The sequence below is a fragment of the Lepidochelys kempii genome, chromosome 7 (genome assembly GCF_965140265.1).
Source record: "Lepidochelys kempii isolate rLepKem1 chromosome 7, rLepKem1.hap2, whole genome shotgun sequence".
Classification (NCBI taxonomy): domain Eukaryota; kingdom Metazoa; phylum Chordata; order Testudines; family Cheloniidae; genus Lepidochelys; species Lepidochelys kempii.
The window spans coordinates 23991026-24012254 of record NC_133262.1 but is presented as its reverse complement, the minus strand read 5'-3'; the positions used below and the strand labels follow the sequence as shown (position 1 = coordinate 24012254).

The window sequence follows — 21229 nt, the reverse complement described above, 5'->3', positions numbered from 1 at the left end:
ATATCCTTCCCCTGGTGCATCGCTTTGTGAGGCAGTCAAAGATCCCGTCTCCTTGTAGCTGCTGTTGCTGCACATTAATATGCTTCACCACCAGCTCCCTTTGCGGACGGCCCAGCCAGCGTCTCGACTGCCACTCCACCCTCGTCCGAATCCGAGCATAGGGCGTTGCGAGCCCTATGCAAATCAGGGATCGGAATATCCGCCAATGGGAGCCTGGTCGACTCCCACGGCCGCCAATGGGAAGCGGCCGGCCGCCTGGGCTTGGATTTATATCCGCTCGCGGCTACGAGCGTTATTGTCATTGCAGCTGCGGGCGTCTGGCAGGGCGGATCGGGCTCAGTGTGGCGGTGAGGGCCAGGGCTCTGCCTTGGGTTTCAGCCTCCGTAGGGTTTATTTTCATAGCGTGCGCATGGCTGCTGCGCGGGCGGTTCGCGGGGGGCTGCAGGCGGGGGCAGGTCACGGGCTGGGGGCAGGTCGGCGGCCCCGCCGGGCCTCTCGGCGCTGCAGCCCGGGCACGTTGTAGCCCTGGCGAGCGGCTCCCGGGGCGGTCCCTCGGGGCGGGTCGTGCCCCGCGGCCTGCGCGTTGTAACGCTGTTGTATCTCCCCCCCCCCTCCCCAGGCCCTGGGACCGGCGCGGCGCCTCTCCTCCTCCCGGCCGGCAGCCGCCGGGATCGGCCCCTGCTCCCCGTGCGCCGCGTCCCCCCCGCCATGTCCGGCCGAGGGAAATCCGGCGGCAAAGCGCGAGCCAAGGCCAAGTCGCGCTCCTCCCGGGCCGGCCTGCAGTTCCCGGTGGGCCGCGTGCACCGGCTCCTGAGGAAGGGCAACTACGCGGAGCGGGTCGGGGCCGGGGCACCCGTCTACTTGGCCGCCGTGCTCGAGTACCTGTCGGCCGAAATCCTGGAGCTGGCCGGCAACGCCGCCCGGGACAACAAGAAGACCCGGATCATCCCCCGGCACCTGCAGCTCGCCATCCGCAACGACGAGGAGCTCAACAAGCTGCTGGGCGGGGTGACCATCGCCCAGGGCGGCGTCTTGCCCAACATCCAGGCCGTGCTGCTGCCCAAGAAGACCCAGAGCTCCAAGAAATGAGCCCCGAGCCACCCGCATGCCCAGGAAGTCAATCGATCCGCGATGCGGTGCAGCCAACCTTGGCGTTCCCCTCGTGTCCTCTCCGTGTGCCCGCTCTCCCACCCCCCGACCCCCCCCATTGCTGCCGGGGGGCACTGCCCTCCTGCCCCCCATGTGCTAGCTTTGCCGTCCGGCAGCAGGGGAGGTCGTAGCTCTTATTACAGAATGATAATGAGCCTGTGATTCTTTCTCTTCCTCTCCAGCCCCCCAGCAAGGAGGGAGGTATGAAACGAAGGAAGGAAGCCGTTTGAATTTGAAATAGTAATAATAAGAATAAAAAAGCTCTTGCCCAGGTGCCAGCACCCTGCCTGGTACTTCTAGGTTGCTTTCTGGACTGTTCAGCTGCAAAGCTATCCTTCCAGGGTTGCTGGTCAACAACTCTGTTCTCAGAGCAGCATCTGTGGGGTTGGTGGCTTGCTGTTCTGGACCTGCTCACATTCCGTGGGAAGAAGTGTTTGGGAGAAGGAAGAATTGATTCTCTCTCTCTTCTCCCCCCCCCTTCTTTTTTCTTTTTCCCTTTGGGAAGGTGTAACTAACTGCAAGGGAAAATATTTTGCACAGTGAAAGCTCCAGCCTGGAGCAGGAAGAGACTGGGCTTGGTCAATGCTCTTTATATTTATGTTGTGTTTGTGGATGTAACTGAAGATACCATGTGTTTCCTTTGTATTCTACCTGGATATTGTTTGGGGGTGGGAGAGTCATGGAGGGTGATCTCTCCCTATTGCTTAACTTTTGCACGAATGATCTACTTTACTTTCTCACCTTGCTCCACGCAGGAGGTAGGGAAGTTGAGGAGGGTGATAATTTTACCTGCTGTTGCTGCACATCCCCATAAATGTGATCAGAAATGGACTTAGTAAGTACAAGGAGGGTGGTGAGGCCAGGAGACTTTCCAAATGTGAAAAAAAGTATGTTTCTGGGAGGAACTAGTCTTGTTTTGCCAAGTCTACCAAGTCTTGTTTTGTCCAGTGGTATAAGCGAAAATGTCATCAATTGTAAAGGAGCCCTAACTTGGGTCTCCGGTTACGTTTTGAATCCCTTCTTGCAAAGTCACCTTATTGTAGCTGTTTGGCTGAGTTCATGCACTCAGTGGACTAGTAGGATTAGTTATTTCTCATTAGTGTGGTCCTGTATGGTTTGGGGGAAAGGGTGCACTTGAAAATACTCTAAAAGAGCATTACAAGGTCATGAGTTGACCATTGGCAGGGAATGGAAGCTGCCATTGGTCCCCCCCCCCTTTTTTTTTTCTTGATCCGATTAATAGCTTTATGTTGCAGAACCTCTTATTTTTATTGAGAACTTAGCACTTGTACCCTAATTGCACTTTATAATGACATGCAGTGTTTTTGTTCATCACTACTTCTGGTTCTTAAAATGAAGTGCTAGTTATATATCTGTTAACTGTAGTCCTCCTTAATGGATTAATGTTTCTTTTTTTAAAAACCTATAATTTACATAAAGCAAATATATAGTTAATGTGGTGGTTATTAAATGGCTATTTGGATAATGTATGAGCATGAAAGTCAGCCTAGCAGTCCCTGTGACGCATAGTAGCTGTGATCTTATAGAAATTGGTATGAAGAGCAATCTTGTTCCTTATTGTGAGGGCAGCTTGTTTATGTGGAAGGTTGATAGAATCATGTGCATGTAGCAGTGTCTAGGCTGTTGGACAGTAGAACTTCATAATCTTCTTAAAGTGCAATGGACAACTGTCTGTGCTGTAAGTAGCATGTGTTCCACCTATCAAATCAGCTCTTAATTTTGTAGATGAAGTAACTTGCTCTGATTCAGTTAAATTCCCTAGAATAGATGAGTTTGGATGCCTGTAAGTGGTTTTATGAAGAGGTTTTTCACTCCATTGTAGAATGTGGAAAAGGTATGTTACTAGAGTATTGATTTAGTGATAATGGAGACGTAAACTTGATATGACACTGGCTGTCTGGGATATTCTGTGGTTTCACCCCTCCTCAGGCCTGGGGGAAACGGTTTTGTTTCTGGGCAGCTGTATCTTACTGCTGTTGCATGGGACCAACTTGGATTTTTTCCTTCTGTAAACTGAGCGTTAGGCCATACTGGGGTGGATGAGGGAGAGAACTAGGTATTTTTCTTTTGATACAAATCACTGTTTAGAGAATGGAGATTCTAAAATGTCTCTCTCTTAGTGTCTTGTTCTTTTGTTTCTCTAGGACCAGCATTCTGTACGACTCAAAGGAGGTTGCTTTGTATTTCTTAGAAAATGCAGAACTTGTGATACTGAAAAAAAGAACAATGCAAACCCAAAATCTGATTAAACTGGTTCAGTATTGAATGTATGTCAAATTCGCTGTCTGTTATCACCACATCACCTAACTTTTGCTTGCATTGGAATTGTCATATCTGAGGAAACAGGCTGATATTTTTATGTCAGTAACTTTTTGTATTTGGATTCTGTCTTCCTGGGAAGGATGGGGAAAGAGATCTGATTTAGTCCAGCAATCCCAGTCCGTTGCCATAGACGTTATGTTTACTTTTTTCACTCCAGATTGATCCCCTCGCCTGTCTGTGTGAACAAACATAATAGTCATCCTCCAAATTTTTCTCCCCGCTGCTGGTAATGTAGAGTCACTTGATGACCCAGCCAATGAGGCAAATGCAAAGAAACTTGAATCTCCCTCAGAAGGTGTCACCTGCAAGGAAAAGCAAAGCTGGACTGGAACACTTACTCAGCTGGCTGATGATAAGCTTGAGACACTGCACGGGAGCTAAATTTCTAGTGTAGACTTAAGTTTCATGTACCCTTTTCCACTTGTACTTAGGTGGAGAGCTCACAATATATATGCCAGGAGACATCTAGGATGTGATTCTGCAAAGACTTGTATTCCTGATTTTCTCTTCCATGGATGGGGAGGAAATTGAAAAAGGAGGGGGGGGGGTGGAGAAGGGTGCAGGGGGAGAGGACCATAAGCCAGGGGGTGCAGCACCTGAAGTGGTTTTCATCCTATGCAGTGTTTACAGTTTGGTTCAATGGCTCTCAGCACCCCCACTGTACAAATTGTTCCAGCGCCCCTGGAGAGGATGCAGGCAAGCTGCGGGGGGGAAACAGTGGTTGTCTTTTAAAGAGCCTGTAAATAGAAGATATTGAGGAACTTAATTATTTGTATGCCACTAGCACCAGTAAGGATTGGGGCCCCTTCGCTCTGAGCACTAGACAAACACAAATAAGGTTGTCTCCGCTGTAAAGAGCGTACAGTTTAGGATAGGATGCCACATGTGTGTAACAAACAATTGAAGGAATGGGGGTTAGAAACCTGGCAATGGAGGAAGAAAGGCAGTAATGAAAACATTACCCACTACTGGGTCTTCTGTCAAATTCTAGGTAAGTGTCAGAAGTGCATGACTAGCCATCTATTTGGCTATTTCAATTTAGGAAAGAGTTTTAGTTTCTCTTGTGCCCTGCATCCAGTGGAAGCCAGGCTGATGTGTTCTTAACAGATATATTTATTATAGTTGATTTTTGTTTTTTTATTAGCTGGGGTTTGGCTTTAGCATAGGTAGGTACACTTTACTTGTGGGTATTTAAACTCCATCCCAGTCCGCACTAGTCCAAATAACAATACTGTGCAAGGTTTGGAATCCAAACCTACTTTAAAAACTTCTATTTTTTTTTTTAACTGTCAGATTTTTATAGTATTGTGACTTCAACTGGTAGCCTGCCATGAGATCTTCTTTATTGCTCAAAGAGGGGAGAGAATGTTTTCCTCAATTTCCTTTAGTCTGCCTTGGGCATTTGGCAGCGTTTTATGCAGTTACCCACAAATACATGCAGGAAGCTATTTTGCATAGCAACATGGGAGAAGAAAAGTTCTATTAACAGGAAAAATACAAATTATCGGAAGGGAATTGGAGAGGTCTGGCAACTGAAACTGCTTCTAACTCTTAAACTGATTAGATTTCAAATTAATAATGTCCTTTTAATTCTGCAAAAAGTTGTGTTGTCATCTGGGCCCAGATTAGGGTTGGGCAAGTCAAATATTTGAAAGCACTAATTTATTAAAACAGTAAGACTTCACGGTCTCCGATAACTTACTAGGCATAACTATTTAAGGATAAACCCAAATTATTTTAACTCGGGGGGGAAATGCAAAACAGTCTAAAAGGTAGTCTGGTGCCTATACCAGGGCATTCTTGCTGGAATACTTGACCATATTTGACTATAGTCAAATAATTGGTGGACCATTGACTGCCTGGTTGAGATCCTCAAAGGTATTTAGGTGCCTAGTTCCCATTGTGTTCAGGCACCCAGCTGCCACTGTAATCCTTTGAGGATTTGGGCCCTAGTGACTAAGGAAACTACCCCAGACCTGCTTCTAAATGTGGTGCTTTTATAGCACCACAATAACCTTGCCAGATGGTAATAAAAGTGAAAGCTGCATTAGTAGACTGGACTGAAGAGACTGACTTAACCTAGCAAATCTCTTGTGTGTTAACTTCTCCGTGACTGCAGGTTTATATCCACTAGCCCTGCAACTCCACCTGGGATTTGAAAATCAAGCTGTGTTCTTCTGCATGTCAATTACAAATATTCTGTAATCAGAATTTAGCTGATAGCTTTGTTGATAGAATAGAATTCACACACACCCCTTCTGTGTAGTTGCTCCACAAGGAGCATGAGTTGTGACTGTAAATCAGAGGGCTCTGACATAAGGGGAGTAGCTACACTGAGTTAGGAAGGGTGATTTTCACCTAGTCACTTTCTTGGCCTCTGTGCTCCAATAGTGTAGCAGACTGCAGTTCTGTCTGCCCACAGATTGTATACACCATGGCCAGTGATGGTGCAAGTTTTGTATAGTTTCTTTGTGCTTCCCCTGTCTGTCTCCAGCTGCTGTCTCTTGTCTTTATACAGTAAACTCTTTGTTCTGTTGGTACAAGGCCTAGCACAATGGAGTTCTGGCCCATGACTTGGGTTTCCATGTGTAACTGCAGTAACTGTCTTCTCTGTGCAGTCCTATCAATGGGCCTGCCCTTGCCTGGAGGAACCACTGCTACAGGTGGGGGGGAGTGCAGCCTCTGCTGAGGATTGCTCCTGTGAGGTAAGCGCCTAGGCCTTTTCCCAATGCTTGCTGATGCCTAGCGGGGGTGGTGTGTGTGGGTGTTTTTCTACTGATTTCCTATATGGCTTTAATCAGGGGCCCTTAGTCATTATGACACTAGGGAAACTGGCAGGGTCGTTAAGTGAAGAAGAAACTGGAAAGGAATTAATGCTGTACATCCAGCGAGCTCTGCTTTTCTGTTGACGGCCCAGAACTTCAAGTCTTTTTAGATTATAAGTTCTTTGGAGCAAGGGCTGTCGCACACACATTGCCTAGAACTGTGGGGTTCCAGTCAGGAACACAAATAATAAAACTATGAACTGGACTGAAAGTACTAACTCTGAGCTTATTTCCAAGGGCTCATTGGTCTGTTATCAGATGACCTTTTTTCTACAACTACTACTAACCTTGGCTAGATTTAAAACAGTGATGTAGAGATGAAATGAGTGCCTAGTCAGGAAGCCATCCAGTCCTTTTTATGACACACTTGCCTGCTAGGGCTTTTTGGCAGAAAAGAGTGATGACTAAGTTCACAAAGATGAATCACACAGGTTTTATTTTTGTTTTTTAAACTGGGTTTGCATTGCCTCTTTGGCTTTTTCCCTTCTATATATTATACAGAAATGGCCTGACAGGTGGGCTGGGAGGGGAGTTGGAGTGGCTTGTCTTTAAATTATTGCTGCTTTCTCATGTGGCTTTCTAGGTGTACATGGGGAAGCTGTAGCAGCATAACCTAATATGTGAATTTTAAACCAGTGTAAACCTCTCTGTGGACATGCTTATTTTGGTGTAAGAGTGACTTCTTTTGATTTTTAGTTAGTCTGTTAAGTTTAAAGTGCAATAAGCCACTCTCAAACAAGACTAAGTGAACATGTAGAGGTTTGTATTGGCTTAACTACACTGGTTAAAAATGTTTAAAGTTGAACTGGTGCAACTTTCCCCTGTACACTAGCCCTTAAATATCAGGAATATCTCATCTGGTTCCCCTGGTTTTGAGGAAAAACATCTTGGGTGAATATTGTGAGCTCCCTACCTCTTACTTGACCAGGAATAGGGTTGCTGAATCCTTAATATGTTTTCTCCAAAATTTTGATCAAAAGAGTTAAACAGGCCTAAATAAAAATAAACTCAAATCACAGAACTTTCAGTGGTCTACCTAAAAATCCCTCTTGTTCTCTTGACTCTTGTAATGTTGCTTGGCCTCTGGTCACTATAGTTTTCCAGGTTAGAAAGGAGATGAATTTCTAATGAAAAATTTCTGCCCTTATCACTCATAATCAAAAGAAGGGTGTGCTACTAATTTCCAGGAACACTTGGCTGCAGGAGCTGGCCTCTGAAGATTTTTATCCCACAGTCTTTCCTAAACCAGATTCTAGTAGGATCCTTAGATCCTGAAAGCTTGTTACACTCAAACAAGTTCTGACTACTGACACAAACACTGTGCTTCCCTTCACTTAATGATTACTGGCTCCCTTTTTGCCTGGAGCTTATAGCAAGGGAAGACACTTATTTACAGGAGACCATAGATACCCATTTGAAGTGCTAGAGGTAAGAGACTTTTCTTCTGCTAGCCACACTACGAGGCCTTTTCATTTTTGCTTTCTCGCACTCCTTTCCTAGACCAGTCTGTCCTGACTAGAACCTACTTTTGTATACAAGTGTATATTCTACAGTAATAGTGCACAGCTGTCCCTCTTACAGCATGCAAGGTGGTTGCTTGTTGCAGTATATTCTTGATGTGGTAGAGGTCATGTAACCCCAAATTTTATGAGTTGGACATAAGATTTGGGGTAGGTGTCCTGCACTCATCTTTTGTTTCCTAGATATCTCCCACCCACTTTTTATTTTTCTGCATTTTATTACAGCTTCTGTAGACTGCTGCTCAGAAAGGATCTGGGATAAAAGGGCTGGAATGAAATCTTCCCGGGTGCCATGATTAAAAACCCAAGTAGATAGGAGGAGGAGGAGGCAGCAGTGCTATAGCAAGAGATGAGTGCAGTTCTTCCTGTGCATCAATTCTTCTGCCTTGTTATAGTATAGGAAGGGAGACGCTTAAAGCTTGCTACTTATGCTCTCTAGCTTTCCCTCTTTAGGTGCTCTGGCCCTGCTCCTGAAGGGAGAGGTTGAAGCAATTGGCTTATATCTCTGAAAATGTCACATTTAAACAACCTTACTCATGTTGGGTGTAAATGGCCAGCTGTAGACTAAATGTCAAGCTGCCTGTACCTTACCAAAAGAAAAATGCATAGAAAAACCATTCTGTGTTGTTCCTGGGCTCCAAACTAAGAAACTCTGCATGGATGTCCTTGATGTTTTATGAGGAATAATGAGTCTGTTACGCTGAACCATTAATCAGTGAAGTGCAAAAGTACTGAGTAAGATGCATAGGCTAAGTCTTAAAACATAGCCTGTGAAGACACAACTATAGAGGTAGTGAAGTCAAGCTACAATCCATTCCACTCAATTTGATGGGGACCATGTAGGCAAATACTGTACATGTATGGTAGTGTAGAGGACAAAGCCAAATGTTGCCATATTGGCTGTTACAGTTGTAAAGTCTTTCTTAAAAGTAAAAAGAAAAGGAGGACTTGTGGCACCTTAGAGACTAACCAATTTATTTGAGCATAAGCTTTCGTGAGCTACAGCTCACTTCATCAGATGAGCTGTAGCTCATGAAAGCTTATGCTCAAATAAATTGGTTAGTCTCTAAGGTGCCACAAGTCCTCCTTTTCTTTTTGTGAATACAGACTAACACGGCTGTTACTCTGAAACCTGCTTAAAAGTAATGAGGAAAGGGCATCAGGCCCCACTTTACTGTGTGGCTGCTGGGTGAACTCTTTACAAGGATAAGAAGTTATGCTTACTGTGACCTCTGCTAAGCCTAGGGGCAGACTATGATGCTGCTGTGGGAAGGGAGCATGGGTGTGAATCTAAGCCCTAGTTTTTTAAAGATTATTCCCAGGTATACAAAGCTGTGCTTAGAACATAAAGGCATACAGTTTACTGAGCTGAAGATGGCGGTAGTGGGGCTGCTGCATTATCCAGCAGTCAAGTCAGCTTGGGCTTTACCTCTCTTTAATTGAATTAAAGGTGAATGTGAACAACCTTCTGTGTAGTAGCCTTTGTTTTACATTGTTCAGCCATGCTACATTTATGCCCCTGCTGTGCCACAAATTTTGGTGTAGATAAGGGGCTGGAGATTTGGGATTCTGTGCAGGTACCTGGTGGGAGTGGGGGTTGGCACCAGGAGGAGGATATTCTCTTCCTACCTGTCCCACCTGGGAGCAGAGCTGCAAGAACTAAAGTGTCACTAAACTTGACCTACTCCCCTCTCAGGCAATGGTGTCGTCCTACTTTACAGTGAGTAAAGGGCTGGAAGCATGTGGGCTCTTTCTGACCATTGAGCCTAGGCCCTCTTTTCAGTTGTTTGTAGTTGAGATAAACGTGGCACAAGTAAGGGCCTAACGATCTGTGCTGTACAGGCACCTATGCCAAAGAGCAGCTTTGCCTCAGACCCAGCCATCCTTTTGAGGCTTTAGCGCTGCAGTTCTCAAACTGGAGTCTGAGAGGAGGTCTGAGAGTCATGTCTGGGGCCTTTGGCCCTGCTGCTCAACTCTTCCCCCTCCCTTCCAGTACCTCCTGCAGCCTTGGAACAGTTATTCAGCTGTGTGCAGGAAGTGCTAGGAGGGAGGGGAAGGAGCAGGCATGGGGGGTGCTCAGAAAGAAAAAGGATGGGGATGGAGCCTTGGGGGAAGGGGTTGGCTTTGTGTAATTACAGGTTTCAGAGTAGCAGCTGTGTTAGTCTGTATTCACAAAAAGAAAAGGAGTACTTGTGGCACCTTATGCTTTGTGCCCCTACTCTACTTATGCTACACTGATGACATCTTCATCAGCTGGACCCATGGAAAAGAAGCCCTTAAGGAATTCCACCATGATTTCCATCCCACCATCAACCTCAGCCTGGAACAGTCCACATGAGATCCACTTCCTGGACACTACAGTGCTATAGTCTCAAGGTGCCACATGTACTCCTTTTTTCTTTTTGTGTAATTAAAGAGTGTGCAAACACCCTTGCCCTGTCTCTCTCCCTCCCACCCCCTCACTCACTTTCAGTGGGGTAGGGGAGTGGGATGCAGGCACTGGCTGGGCAGTGCTTACTGTGGGTGGCCCCTCTTAGAGATGCAGCGGAGCTAAGGCAGGCTCCCTGCCTGCCCTAGCCCTACACTACTCCCAGAAGTGGTTGGCACAGCTCCCATTGGCCAAAGTTCCCAGCCAATGGGAGCTGCAGAGTTGATGCTCAGGTAGTGCCCTGACTCATCTCCCCCACCCCTAGGGGCTGCAGAGCTGTACTAGCCGCTTCCAGGAGCGGTGCCAGGGCGGGCAGGCAGGCAGGGAGCCTCTGCGCCCTGCTGTGCCACTGGAATTTTAGTGGCCTAAAGTTTTGGCTTCAGTAGCCTCCGGCTGATGGAGCCTGATTCTGGGAGCCTCCCACTGAACACGGGAGTGTTGGCAACTATCACCCCTAGGGAAAAAGTAGTGGGGGGGAGGGAGAGAAAGAGCATGTGTTGTTTTTCTTCTCTGCTCAAGTAGGAGATACCTGTGAAATAATATAAACATTAAAAAAAAACAAACAGCTAAGCCTATGGCTGAAACTCAGGCCTGCTGCTGTCGCCCTTACTCCCCTGTCCGGCCAGTGAGAGGAGCATAGTGTAGGCGAGTGCCCTACTCTTACACTCCCTGAGAGCAAACAGCTCAAATGACAGTGGGAGGGGTGGAGAGCTGAACCCACAGCCCAGGCCACAGCCACTGCAAGGTGCTCACAGCTGACAGCAGCTGCCCACCCAGGACCCAAAAGCCCCTGGCGCCAGCCAGCTGCTCCAGGCCTAGCTGGACAGGGTAGGGGGCAGAGCAGGGTCACTCGTTTCTATCGTAGGGGGAGCTCCTGCGTCGGAGAGAAGGGGAGGGGACCCGACCCAGGGGAAGAAATGGTCCGGCAGGCAGGGCAGAGATTTAAACCGGTTCACACCAGCCTCGAGCTAGCTGGGACAGGACGCTCAAGCAGGAGCCGTAGGGGGACGAGCTCCGCACCCCAGGAGAGGGGGGCACCAGAGGAGGAGAGCTCGAACCTGGACCGTGACACAGACAGCCCCTGCCTCCCCCCGCATGGACAGAACATAGGGAGGGGCAGGGCCCCCACCCCCCCGAGGCTGTTTTCCCCATGCTCGGCGTACAGAGCGGGGCTGCTGGCCCCACACATGCAGCCGCCTTCTCCCCACCCCACCCCACCGACAGTCTCCCCTGCAGCGCTGGGGCGCGCCAAGTGCATCAACCCGCTCCCGCCAAATTTCCCAGAGCCCCCGCAGCTAAGCGCCGGTTCGCTCCCCGAGCCCTTCCCCCCCCCCCGCTAAGCGCCGGTTCGCTCCCCGAGCCCTTCCCCCCCCCCGCTAAGCGCCGGTTCGCTCCCCGAGCCCTTCCCCCCCCCCCGCTAAGCGCCGGTTCGCTCCCCGAGCCCTTCCCCCCCCCCGCTAAGCGCCGGTTCGCTCCCCGAGCCCTTCCCCCCCCCCTGCTAAGCGCCGGTTCGCTCCCCGAGCCCTTCCCCCCCCCCGCTAAGCGCCGGTTCGCTCCCGAGCCCTTCCCCCCCCCCCCCGCTAAGCGCCGGTTCGCTCCCCGAGCCCTTCCCCCCCCCCCGCTAAGCGCCGGTTCGCTCCCCGAGCCCTTCCCCCCCCCCCGCTAAGCGCCGGTTCGCTCCCCGAGCCCTTCCCCCCCCCCCCCCGCTAAGCGCCGGTTCGCTCCCCGAGCCCTTCCCCCCCCCCCCGCTAAGCGCCGGTTCGCTCCCCGAGCCCTTCCCCCCCCCCCCCGCTAAGCGCCGGTTCGCTCCCCGAGCCCTTCCCCCCCCCCCGCTAAGCGCCGGTTCGCTCCCCGAGCCCTTCCCCCCCCCCCGCTAAGCGCCGGTTCGCTCCCCGAGCCCTTCCCCCCCCCCGCTAAGCGCCGGTTCGCTCCCCGAGCCCTTTCCCCCCCCCCGCTAAGCGCCGGTTCGCTCCCCGAGCCCATTTCCCGCCGCCCCCGCTAAGCGCCGGTTCGCTCCCCGAGCCCTTCCCCCCCCCCCGCTAAGCGCCGGTTCGCTCCCCGAGCCCTTTCCCCCCCCCCGCTAAGCGCCGGTTCGCTCCCCGAGCCCATTTCCCGCCGCCCCCGCTAAGCCTCAGTACGGCCCCCCGCTCCCATTCCCCCGCAGCTAAGCAGCGGTCCGCTCCCCGAGCACGCTCACCGCGCCCGTCCCCTCCCCCCCCGCACAGACGGAGAAAACAAATCAAAGGTTTGAACAATTTATTGACCAACAACAAAAAAGGCCATTGACTCTGAATCCCGAACACGTGGTGCACCGCGTGGGGGCGGAGGGCCGCAATGGGCAAGGCCGCCACGCGCACAACCAGCGTCACCCCGCAACATGGGTCCAAGGCTGCGACAGCCCCGCTGCTGGGGCAGCTCCTCGCCACGCTTGGCTCCGCACAGGCACTGCCCGCACGCCGTGATGCGGCTCAGCGAACGGGGGGGGGCAGGTGCCCTTTAAGAGCTACCCAGGCGCCATTATAGCGAACGGGCGCCTAACTGGCCGTTTCCATGGCGCCAGGGCGAGAACCAATAGAGGGCGTGGTCACTGTTCGAAAAATTCTGAAGTAGGCCAAAAGACCCCCCCCCCCCCGCAACAGGGCAGCGGTGCCGGGACCCGGGGGGACCCACGTGGCATCGCCCCCTACCGGGGGTGGCGCAGGGAACATAAAAGCGAGGGCGCTCATGAAAAATAGCTGCTATGGAAACTGGGGAGGGGGGGCGGGACCTAGCCCTGTAAATAGGGGGCTGCGGCGAGCAGAAACCTTCGCGGCTGGGGGGGGGGGTGCCAAGTAAGGAAACAAGAGTGACGGGCTGCGAGGCTGGGGCAGCCCTAACCCCCGTTTCCCTGCCCGCGGCGACGGCTACAGAGCGAGGCCGGCAATACAAATACAACGCGGATAACCTGGGTCTGTCCTCACATCAGAGTCTGTCTTGGGGCTCAAAGCCCTGGGGAGCTGGAGGGGGGGTGAAGGGTGGGGAAATGTTCTCTCTCCCCGCCCCAGCGTGGTGGGGCGATGGGGGCGCCCTGCCCCCCCCCCTTATGCCTTCCTGCTCTTCAGCGCCTTGGGCTTTGCAGACTTCTTGACCTTTTTGCCCCCCGGGGAGGCGGCTTTCTTGGCAGCCTTCTTGGCTTTGCCCTTGTCTTTCCTGGCGGCTGCGCCGCTGGCTCCTTTCTTGTGAGATTTCTTCTCGGGCTTCTTGCTCTTGGGGGCCGGTTTCTTGTCCGCCCTCCGGGAGGTGGAGGCTGCAGCCTTCTTGTGGGACTTGGGGGCGCTGCTGCCAGCGCTCCCCTCGCTGCCCCCTTCCAGCTTCTTCCTGTTGAGCTTGAAGGAGCCGTTGGCGCCGGTGCCCTTGACCTGGAGCAGGGTGTCGTTCTGCACCAGCGCCTTGATGGAGTATTTCAGGTAGGTCCGCCCGTTCTGCTGGTCGAACCAGGACACCTTCTTGGCCTCATTGTAGATCTTGGCTAGCGAGGAGCCGTTGCGCTCGCCCAGCTTGCGGATCGTCTCCACCACCAGCTGGCTGTACTTGCCCGGCTGGTTCTTCTTCTTGTTGTTTTTCTTCTTTTTGGAGGGAGACAGGGACGAGCCCCCGCCCTTCGCTTTTTTGGCGCCACCTTTCTTCTCCGGGGCCAGGGGCGCTTCCTCCGCCTCAGTCAGAGGCAGGTCGGCTTCTTCCAGCTCCACCGACATGCTGGCTGGGACTGCTCAGATTGCAGGGAAGACGCCGATCGATGCCGCAGCTAATCAGTGCACGGACTCGCGGCCGCTGCTTGGGACCGCCCCGGCCGAGCTGGCTGGTTGCTCGCTAGCGCAGGCGTCAGTGGGGAAGCACCAGGGGCCGGCCGCTCGCTCCGCTCCGCTCCAGCTCAGAGCTGCAATCCGCCTGGCTGCCTGGGCGGGCTCCGAGGCAGCCCTTTATATGCACAATGAGCGGACCACGTTGAGAACAACAACAGCCTGGGCCAGGGCCAGCTCCAACTTGTGCTTCTTGCAGCCCCTTTGCGGGGCTCTAGCTCCCAGGTCCTACACCCCAGCGCTGAGGCGGCCCCACAAAACCCTGCTCCTGACGGTGCCTGACCCCGCTGCCCTGCAGCCGGGGCTCCCTGGGCCCGAGAAAGGTCCCCGAGAAGCGATTTAAAGAGCACACCCTATGCTGGGGAGAGACAGAGGAGGGGGGCGCCCCGAATAGGGGGGTCTGGGCCTCCCAGGAGGACTTATCCAGCCGCACTATCCCACAGGTCGGGTAGCGAAGAGGGGGGTCTTGGGCTGGGTCCCCTCTGCGGGCGGCGGGGATCCCTGGCGGCTTTTCTGTCCCGGGGATAATTTGTTGTAACTAACACACTGGACGCCCTCACGTGGTCGGCAGCAGCAACACGGAGCAAGCGAGACGCTTCCAGGGGGGTCCCCGCCCGATATGGAGGGGCCGAGGTTCTGAGACGCCAGGGATCTCCGCGGCCAGGACCCCGCTGCTAGAGGGACCCCACCGGGCGGTTGAGCGGTGTCACCCAATTTGTGTCTGGGGTGGTTAGATTCCCCCCCCCCCGGCAGGCGCTGCTTAGACCTATATTAAAATACAGGGGTTCGGGGAGGCAGGAGCCCTCGATCATTGCTATAGGGCGGGCTGCGTGTGCAGGGCCGGGGGCTGCGTCCCAGGTAATCTCGGGGAGGGGGGGTGCAGCGAAGGGTTTTATCGTTGGGGACTTGCGGAAAGAGGGGGAGCTCTCAGGCGTGTCGCTCTGGAAAGAGGGGTTAACCCCCCATACACACATCGCGCCCCTCGCACGGGTGTCTGTGCATACTGCTGCCCCATGCCCACTGGAAGGGGCGACATACATGCCCCCCGGCAGCCCGGAGCGTGTCTGCGGGCTCCCCGATGGCGCTGCAGTGGCAAGGGGGATGGCGCAGGAAAAGATCGCGCCCCTCCCGTCCCCGGCGGCTCCCCGTGGGGGGGCGGCTGGATTTCCCCCGCCATTCCCATCCCAAAATTTCATCACAATTCATGCCCCTTCTTCCACCCACCAAAAAAAATATTTTAAGAAACAAACTCTGGCGGGCGGAGCTGAGCCCTTTGTGTCAGCGTGGGGCAGGGGATGGTGGGCGGGCAATGTCCAAATCTCCCCGCCAGATCGCTGCCTCCTGGGTCACCTTGGGAGGGGGCGACGCCCCCTCGTCTGTCCTGGGGAGCGGGTCACTGACCCTGCGTATCCAGCAGCAGCCAATCCCCCGCCGGGGGGATCAGGCCCTGGGGCACCTCCGCCTCTGTCCGGGTCAGGATGGGGCGCAGGGCCGGGGTGATGTAGAGGGCTAGGGCCGCGGGAGGGCAGAACATCACTGGCACTGTCCACCGCCTCCCCCGCAGGAAGGGGCGTGTGTGCAGCGGGGCGGGCGGCTCTTTGCCGGCTGCCCGCATCCGCCGCCCAAGCCCGCCCCCGAGCCACCTGGGCAGGGGACGATGCGGTGACCAGAATCCGGAGCGGGCCGCTGTGCGATGCCCCCATGCCACGAGGGGGGGACCAGTGGTGGTGGGGGGGGGCGGGGGCTGCAGCTCTGTTCCCCGCCCGCCGCCCCTGCAGGTGGGCGTCAGTCGGTGCGCGGGGCAGGGCGGTGCGGAGTTACAGCGGCTCAGAGTCTTGTCTGGGGAAAGCGGCGATTCCCCTCCGCTGCTGCCAAAACTGGGGGAGGTCCCGCCGGAACGCCCGTCTTGTCAGCCCCACTTCTGGTCTGGAAAGGGGGGGGCAAGGGAAACCTGCGTCCCTCGCTCCTCAGCTGCACACCCCCCCCCCCAGAACCCCCTGTACATGGGAGGAGGAGCGTCCCGTCCCCCAAAGCCCGCCACTCACTCCAGCAGCGGGACAAATACTGATAATTCTTGGAGCCCCCCCCCCCCCACGCCTCTCCCCACTCCCTTCCTATCTACCCCCCACACCATCGCCCCACTCCCTTCCCTTCCACCCCCGCCCCTGCCTTTCTGCCCCACCATCTCCCCCATCTCCCTTTCCCATTCCCATCTGCCCCCAACACCCTCTCCCTTCCACTCCCGCTTCCTGTCTGCCCCCTTCCTCTCTCCCCACTTCCCATCTGCCCCCCATTGCCTCCCTTCCCTCTTCCCCACTACCTCCTCCACTCCCTTGCCCCATCCCCTCTCCCCCACATCCTCTCCCTTTAACCCCACCCTTCCTGTCAGCCCCTCACACTGCCTCCACCACTGCCTTATGTCTCTGTCATGTTTGCCCCCCACACACAACCATTCCCATCTGCCCCACCGCCTTCCCCACTCCCTTCCCATCTGTGCCCTCCTTCCCCCCCCCCCTCCACACCTCCCCTGCCTCCCCCACCACCGATCTCTGCTCCCTTCTCTGCTGTCAGGGGACAGCCACCCACCACCTGCCTCACCTCCGCTCCACTCTCCTCTGCACATAGAAACACCCCCCCCCCCGCCAAAAAAAAAATCTTTTCCCTTACACCCAGCCTTCTTTCCTGTAGTTCCCATTGCACTTTCCCCCTCTCTCTTTCCATAGCAAATTCTCTGATGGACTCAGCTATCTCAGGCTTGGTCTGCTGTACCTGCTGCCCTCCTACCTTTGTTCTTGCTGTGATTGAATGCAGCACACTACTGTATGAGGCATCAGATCTCAGATGATGCCCCATCATACACAGACTGGTACTGTCCAAAAGTGAAGCAGGAGAGCAGCCAGGCCCAGCCACTGCCCCTGCTGGCCTCCCTATCCCCCCTCCCCTTACTTGTCTCCAGATAAAGTGAAGCTTTGTTGAGCCCTGCATCCCACAACAGGTTAGGGATAAATGGATCTGTGCTTAGTCTGACGGAGCTTGTGGGGGACAGCCTGTGAGTTTGTGTGTGAGAGCTGAGGTCCCTTTCTCCCGTATGTCGGAGATGTGTATGCCTTAAGGGCAGGGGCATTAGAGAAGGGCCCCCCTCACAGCCCGTGCCCTTGGCACCAGAGCTTCTTAGGCCCTGTTTCAGCCATGGCTGAAGAAATATGGGGCCGAAGAGGCAAAAGTAAGCTGGTGGGAAATGTCCCTAAGATATCTGTTGCTGGGCTAATAATGCTAAATACATTCTCTAGCCAATCAGTGCAGGATCACTTCCTTTACAAATACTAATGAATTAAGCCTGGTAGCATCCCTGGGAACTGGTGAACATCAGTAAAGCTCTTGTATATCAAGTTCCAACCCTGACAGCGTTTATTTAGCTGTCATATCCCTCTGAAAAATTATGGGGTCAAAACACACACACACACTCTCTCTCTCTCTCTCTTCAAAGCAGCCATTAATTTTGCGTGCCTTGATTTCCAGGTACTCAACTTGTATCTAAGAAGCTGCAGCTTCCATTGACTCCATTTGGAGCTGTGGTGCTCACAGTCTCTGAAAAGCTGATCCTTAACCTCCATCCCTCAGTTTCCCTGTTTGTACACTACAGATTAAAAATAGTTCATTGGTGGTTGAAGTCATACACACAAGGGAGGCAGCATGGACAGCATACGGAGCTGGGATTCAGAACACCTCTGCAACTGGTTTGTTGGGCGACCTTGGTCAAGCCATTTCACCACCTTTTGCCTTACTTTCCCTATCTGTAAAATGGGGATAAGGATGTAAAGCACTTGGCGCTCTAGTCATGAAAACTACTATGTAGGAGTTAAATATTATTATTACATGTTCGTGACATACTTTGACAGTTCCTAGTGGGGGGGCCACTAAAGAACAGCAAAGTATTACTAATAACTGAGCTCTGATTACGACCATAGCTTGTCAGAATAGTGTTACATTACAATCACAGAGCAAATTATAGAATCATAGGCTATCAGGGTTGGAAGGGACCTCAGGAGGGCATCTAGTCCAACCCCCTGCTCAAAGCAGGACCAATCCCCAACGACCTCACTGCAAATCTGGGAGAAATGACATTTCCCATGATCTGTGCCCCAACCTTCAACTCCTGACAATCCGGGGGGCGGTGACAGCTGATTGTTCTGACATTTGACATGGCTATTTTCAACCTCATCCTGTGTGAATGCACTCAGCTCTTATTAGCCACTGCCCCCCGGTCCTGCGTGCATTGAAGTAAATGGGCTCTGCATCCTGCAGGATTGGGTGCATTATCTGTGACTGTGGCAGAAACCAGGCATCTACAGAGACCAGCATCTCTGGCTCCATGCCTTGCATGTGTGAAGATTTTTCAGAGAGGCCAGGAAAATGGGTCGTGACGTACCAAGACTCTGTAATTTCCCTTCCCAGATTCTAGTGCTCCCTCTGACTCAGCCTCCTGAGCTATCAATCCGTTTCTTTCATGTACAGTGAAAATGCGTATTTAATAAGCTCTCCTCCACCACAGCCCAGCAGAGATGGAGCCACTTAAAAATGGGCATGTGCCAAAACCCACAATTATCAGCTGAAGGCAGCACAGCTATATCCTATATACACACCCAGACTTCTCTACTAAGTCCCCTCAATTGCCCTTTGAGCCCAGCTAGAAAGTGGGAAATAAATGCCTTATCAGGCCGTAAACCCAGCTCCCACTTCAGTGCTCCCAAACAAAAGCAGTTAGCACAGACTCTCAATAACAATGGAATTGACTATGGGGAATCTTAGCAACTCAATTTAGATTTAGATTTGTCCTTAATTATGCAGTTATCCAAGTGAAGAGACAGTCCCAGGCACCTGTGGACCACAAGGCCTGGCTGAACAGCATTTATCATCCTGTTATCTGGATGTACCCTGTGCCAGTTAGAGGACATGGAAGTAAAAATGCCAGAGGCTGGGGGTCTGCTAACACTGCCCACTGTTCATGGCAGTAGCAGGAGGGACAGAGAAGAAAATGGGGACAATCCAGTACTGCTAGGGTTTGCTCAGCAGACATTCTGTATGGGCAATAGTAACCTGAGATGGGAGCCAGAACTGAAATGATTAGCAGATCCTTGCTCACTCTGTCCATGTTGCATCAACAATAATAAGTAATCAAAAGCCTAAAGAGAAGAATGATGGGTTTGCAGTTAAGGCTTTAGACTGGGATTAAGTTTTGGGTTCAGTTCCTGACTCAGGCCCCTTTGTCCCTTTGTGGATCTGGGCTTGATTAACTTGCATTCAGCAGGTCGGTGGCAAAGTTCCTGTTTTAGGCACTACTGCACTCCACAAACCCCCACATGGCCGACACGGAGGCCTATAGGCACCTACCTTTCCGATGAATTGAGCTGTAGCTCACGAAAGCTTATGCTCAAATAAATTGGTTAGTCTCTAAGGTGCCACGAGTACTCCTTTTCTTTTTACCTTTCCACTGTAAAAGTTCTCTCAGCACATATCTTTCTGCACCTGGGGATGTGCACTGCTGCCTCCCTTGAGGCATCTGGATGCCTCGCTCCTCCCTGAGGCCCACAAATCGGGGAAGATTGTTAGAGGAGCACCTAGCTTGCCTGTGGGGCCTGAGCCAGTAGGCATGCTCAGAGGCCACCTAATTCCACGCAAAACAGCCATGTTTGTGGGGAGACAAGGCAATGACCTCCCTTATAACTTGTACACCAGTGGTTTGGGCCCACCCAAACCCAGTTTGTGGGAGATCCCCAGTTCAAGTCCCACTCTGCCAGGTGAGAAGAGGTTTGAATGGGGATCTGCCAGATTTCAGGTGAGTACCCTAGCGCCTGGGCTATGGAATGGTCTGATGTGTCTCCCTCTATCTCTACAATTGAAGTTGTTCCACTTTAATTAAATAAACTAACTGAATAATTAAATATTAATTGGGCCAGAGAAAGAGTGAGAATCCCTCTGTAGTCCAGGTGGGAGATCCATTCTCATCAGGCAGCAGGGGAATCTGAACTGAGGGTTTCCCACATCGCATGTGAATACCCTAATCACTGAGATAAATTATAAGGATGATCCTCCTCCCCCTGCCACTTTGTGTGGCATGAGAGCAAGGGTGCTGCACCAATTTGTACAGTGGGGGTGCTGAGAGCCATTGAACCAAACTGTAAACCCTGTGAATGATAGAAACCACTTTAACCTGTAAAACCAATATATGATTGAAACCACTTCAAGCCAGGGGGGTGCAGCACCATCCCCTAGTTCCAGCACCTATGAATGAGAGAGGAGCCTCACTCATTTTCGTAACAAATGGCTAAGGTACCTCAGCCCTCTGACGCTGTGATTCACAAGCAAAAACAGGCACCTCCCTGCAGCCTGGACTTGACTTAAGGGCAGAAGAGAAGACCCTGTGAGGGACAGAGTTTAGGACACACCCCTCTCATCAACATCTCCCAGTGGCTAATTTAGGCAGCCCCCTCTAGCATGCTGGTTGCCTGGCTCACCTTCTAAGCTGCTTGACTCTTCCCATTCATTGTATAGGGAGCCCAGGTGCCTAACTCAGGGTTTGTGGAGCCCATTGTTGTACCAGTGATTTGTTAGTTGCCTAAAAGTTAGGCATCGCAACACTTAGTGTTGCGATGCCTAAGTATGTCATTTTGTAGATCTGGACCTTCTCTAAACTTCAGTTTCCCCCCATCATAATCCTTCCTTTTTCCAGCTTGTCTGCTGAGATAGTTAGCTCTTTCGGGCAGGGATTGTAGCTATGTGTGTGTGTGTGCAGTGCCTAACACAATAGGGCCCTGATCTCAGCTGGGGCATCTAGGCACTACTGCAATACAAATAATTGGCTGGCTAGCAGGACAGTACCCTAAACGATATCTGGCAGCAGCTCAAGTATCTGCTTCATGCCAAAGAAAAGGATAGAGGAGAAAAGCTAATTGGGAGGGGCTGGCTGAAATGTTTACATCAAAGTCTCAGACTGAAAGCGCTAGTCACACTGGATTCCATCAGACTGAACCCAGACATGGAGTTTGAGTCCCACAGACATGGCAATAGGATGCTGCCTGCAAGAAAAGCCTGCAGTCCTGGTGCACAGGATGGAAATATGCAAAA

General features: G+C 52.3%; 2 protein-coding genes across 2 annotated transcripts; one reads left to right on the top strand and one right to left on the bottom strand.

Annotated features, from left to right (window-relative positions):
• The first annotated feature begins 240 nt into the window (after nt 1-240).
• LOC140914178 (histone H2A type 2-B) lies at nt 241-3436 on the top strand. Its single transcript, XM_073351400.1, has 2 exons — nt 241-347; nt 620-3436. The coding sequence occupies exon 2, from the start codon at nt 709-711 to the stop codon at nt 1087-1089; it is 381 nt and encodes a 126-aa protein (XP_073207501.1). The 5' UTR covers nt 241-347; nt 620-708; the 3' UTR covers nt 1090-3436.
• A 9070-nt stretch (nt 3437-12506) lies between these two features.
• On the bottom strand, nt 12507-14222 carry H1-10 (H1.10 linker histone). Its single transcript, XM_073351399.1, has one exon. It carries the CDS (start codon nt 13997-13999, stop codon nt 13346-13348), a length of 654 nt encoding a protein of 217 aa, XP_073207500.1. The 5' UTR covers nt 14000-14222; the 3' UTR covers nt 12507-13345.
• Between the last annotated feature and the right edge of the window lie 7007 nt (nt 14223-21229).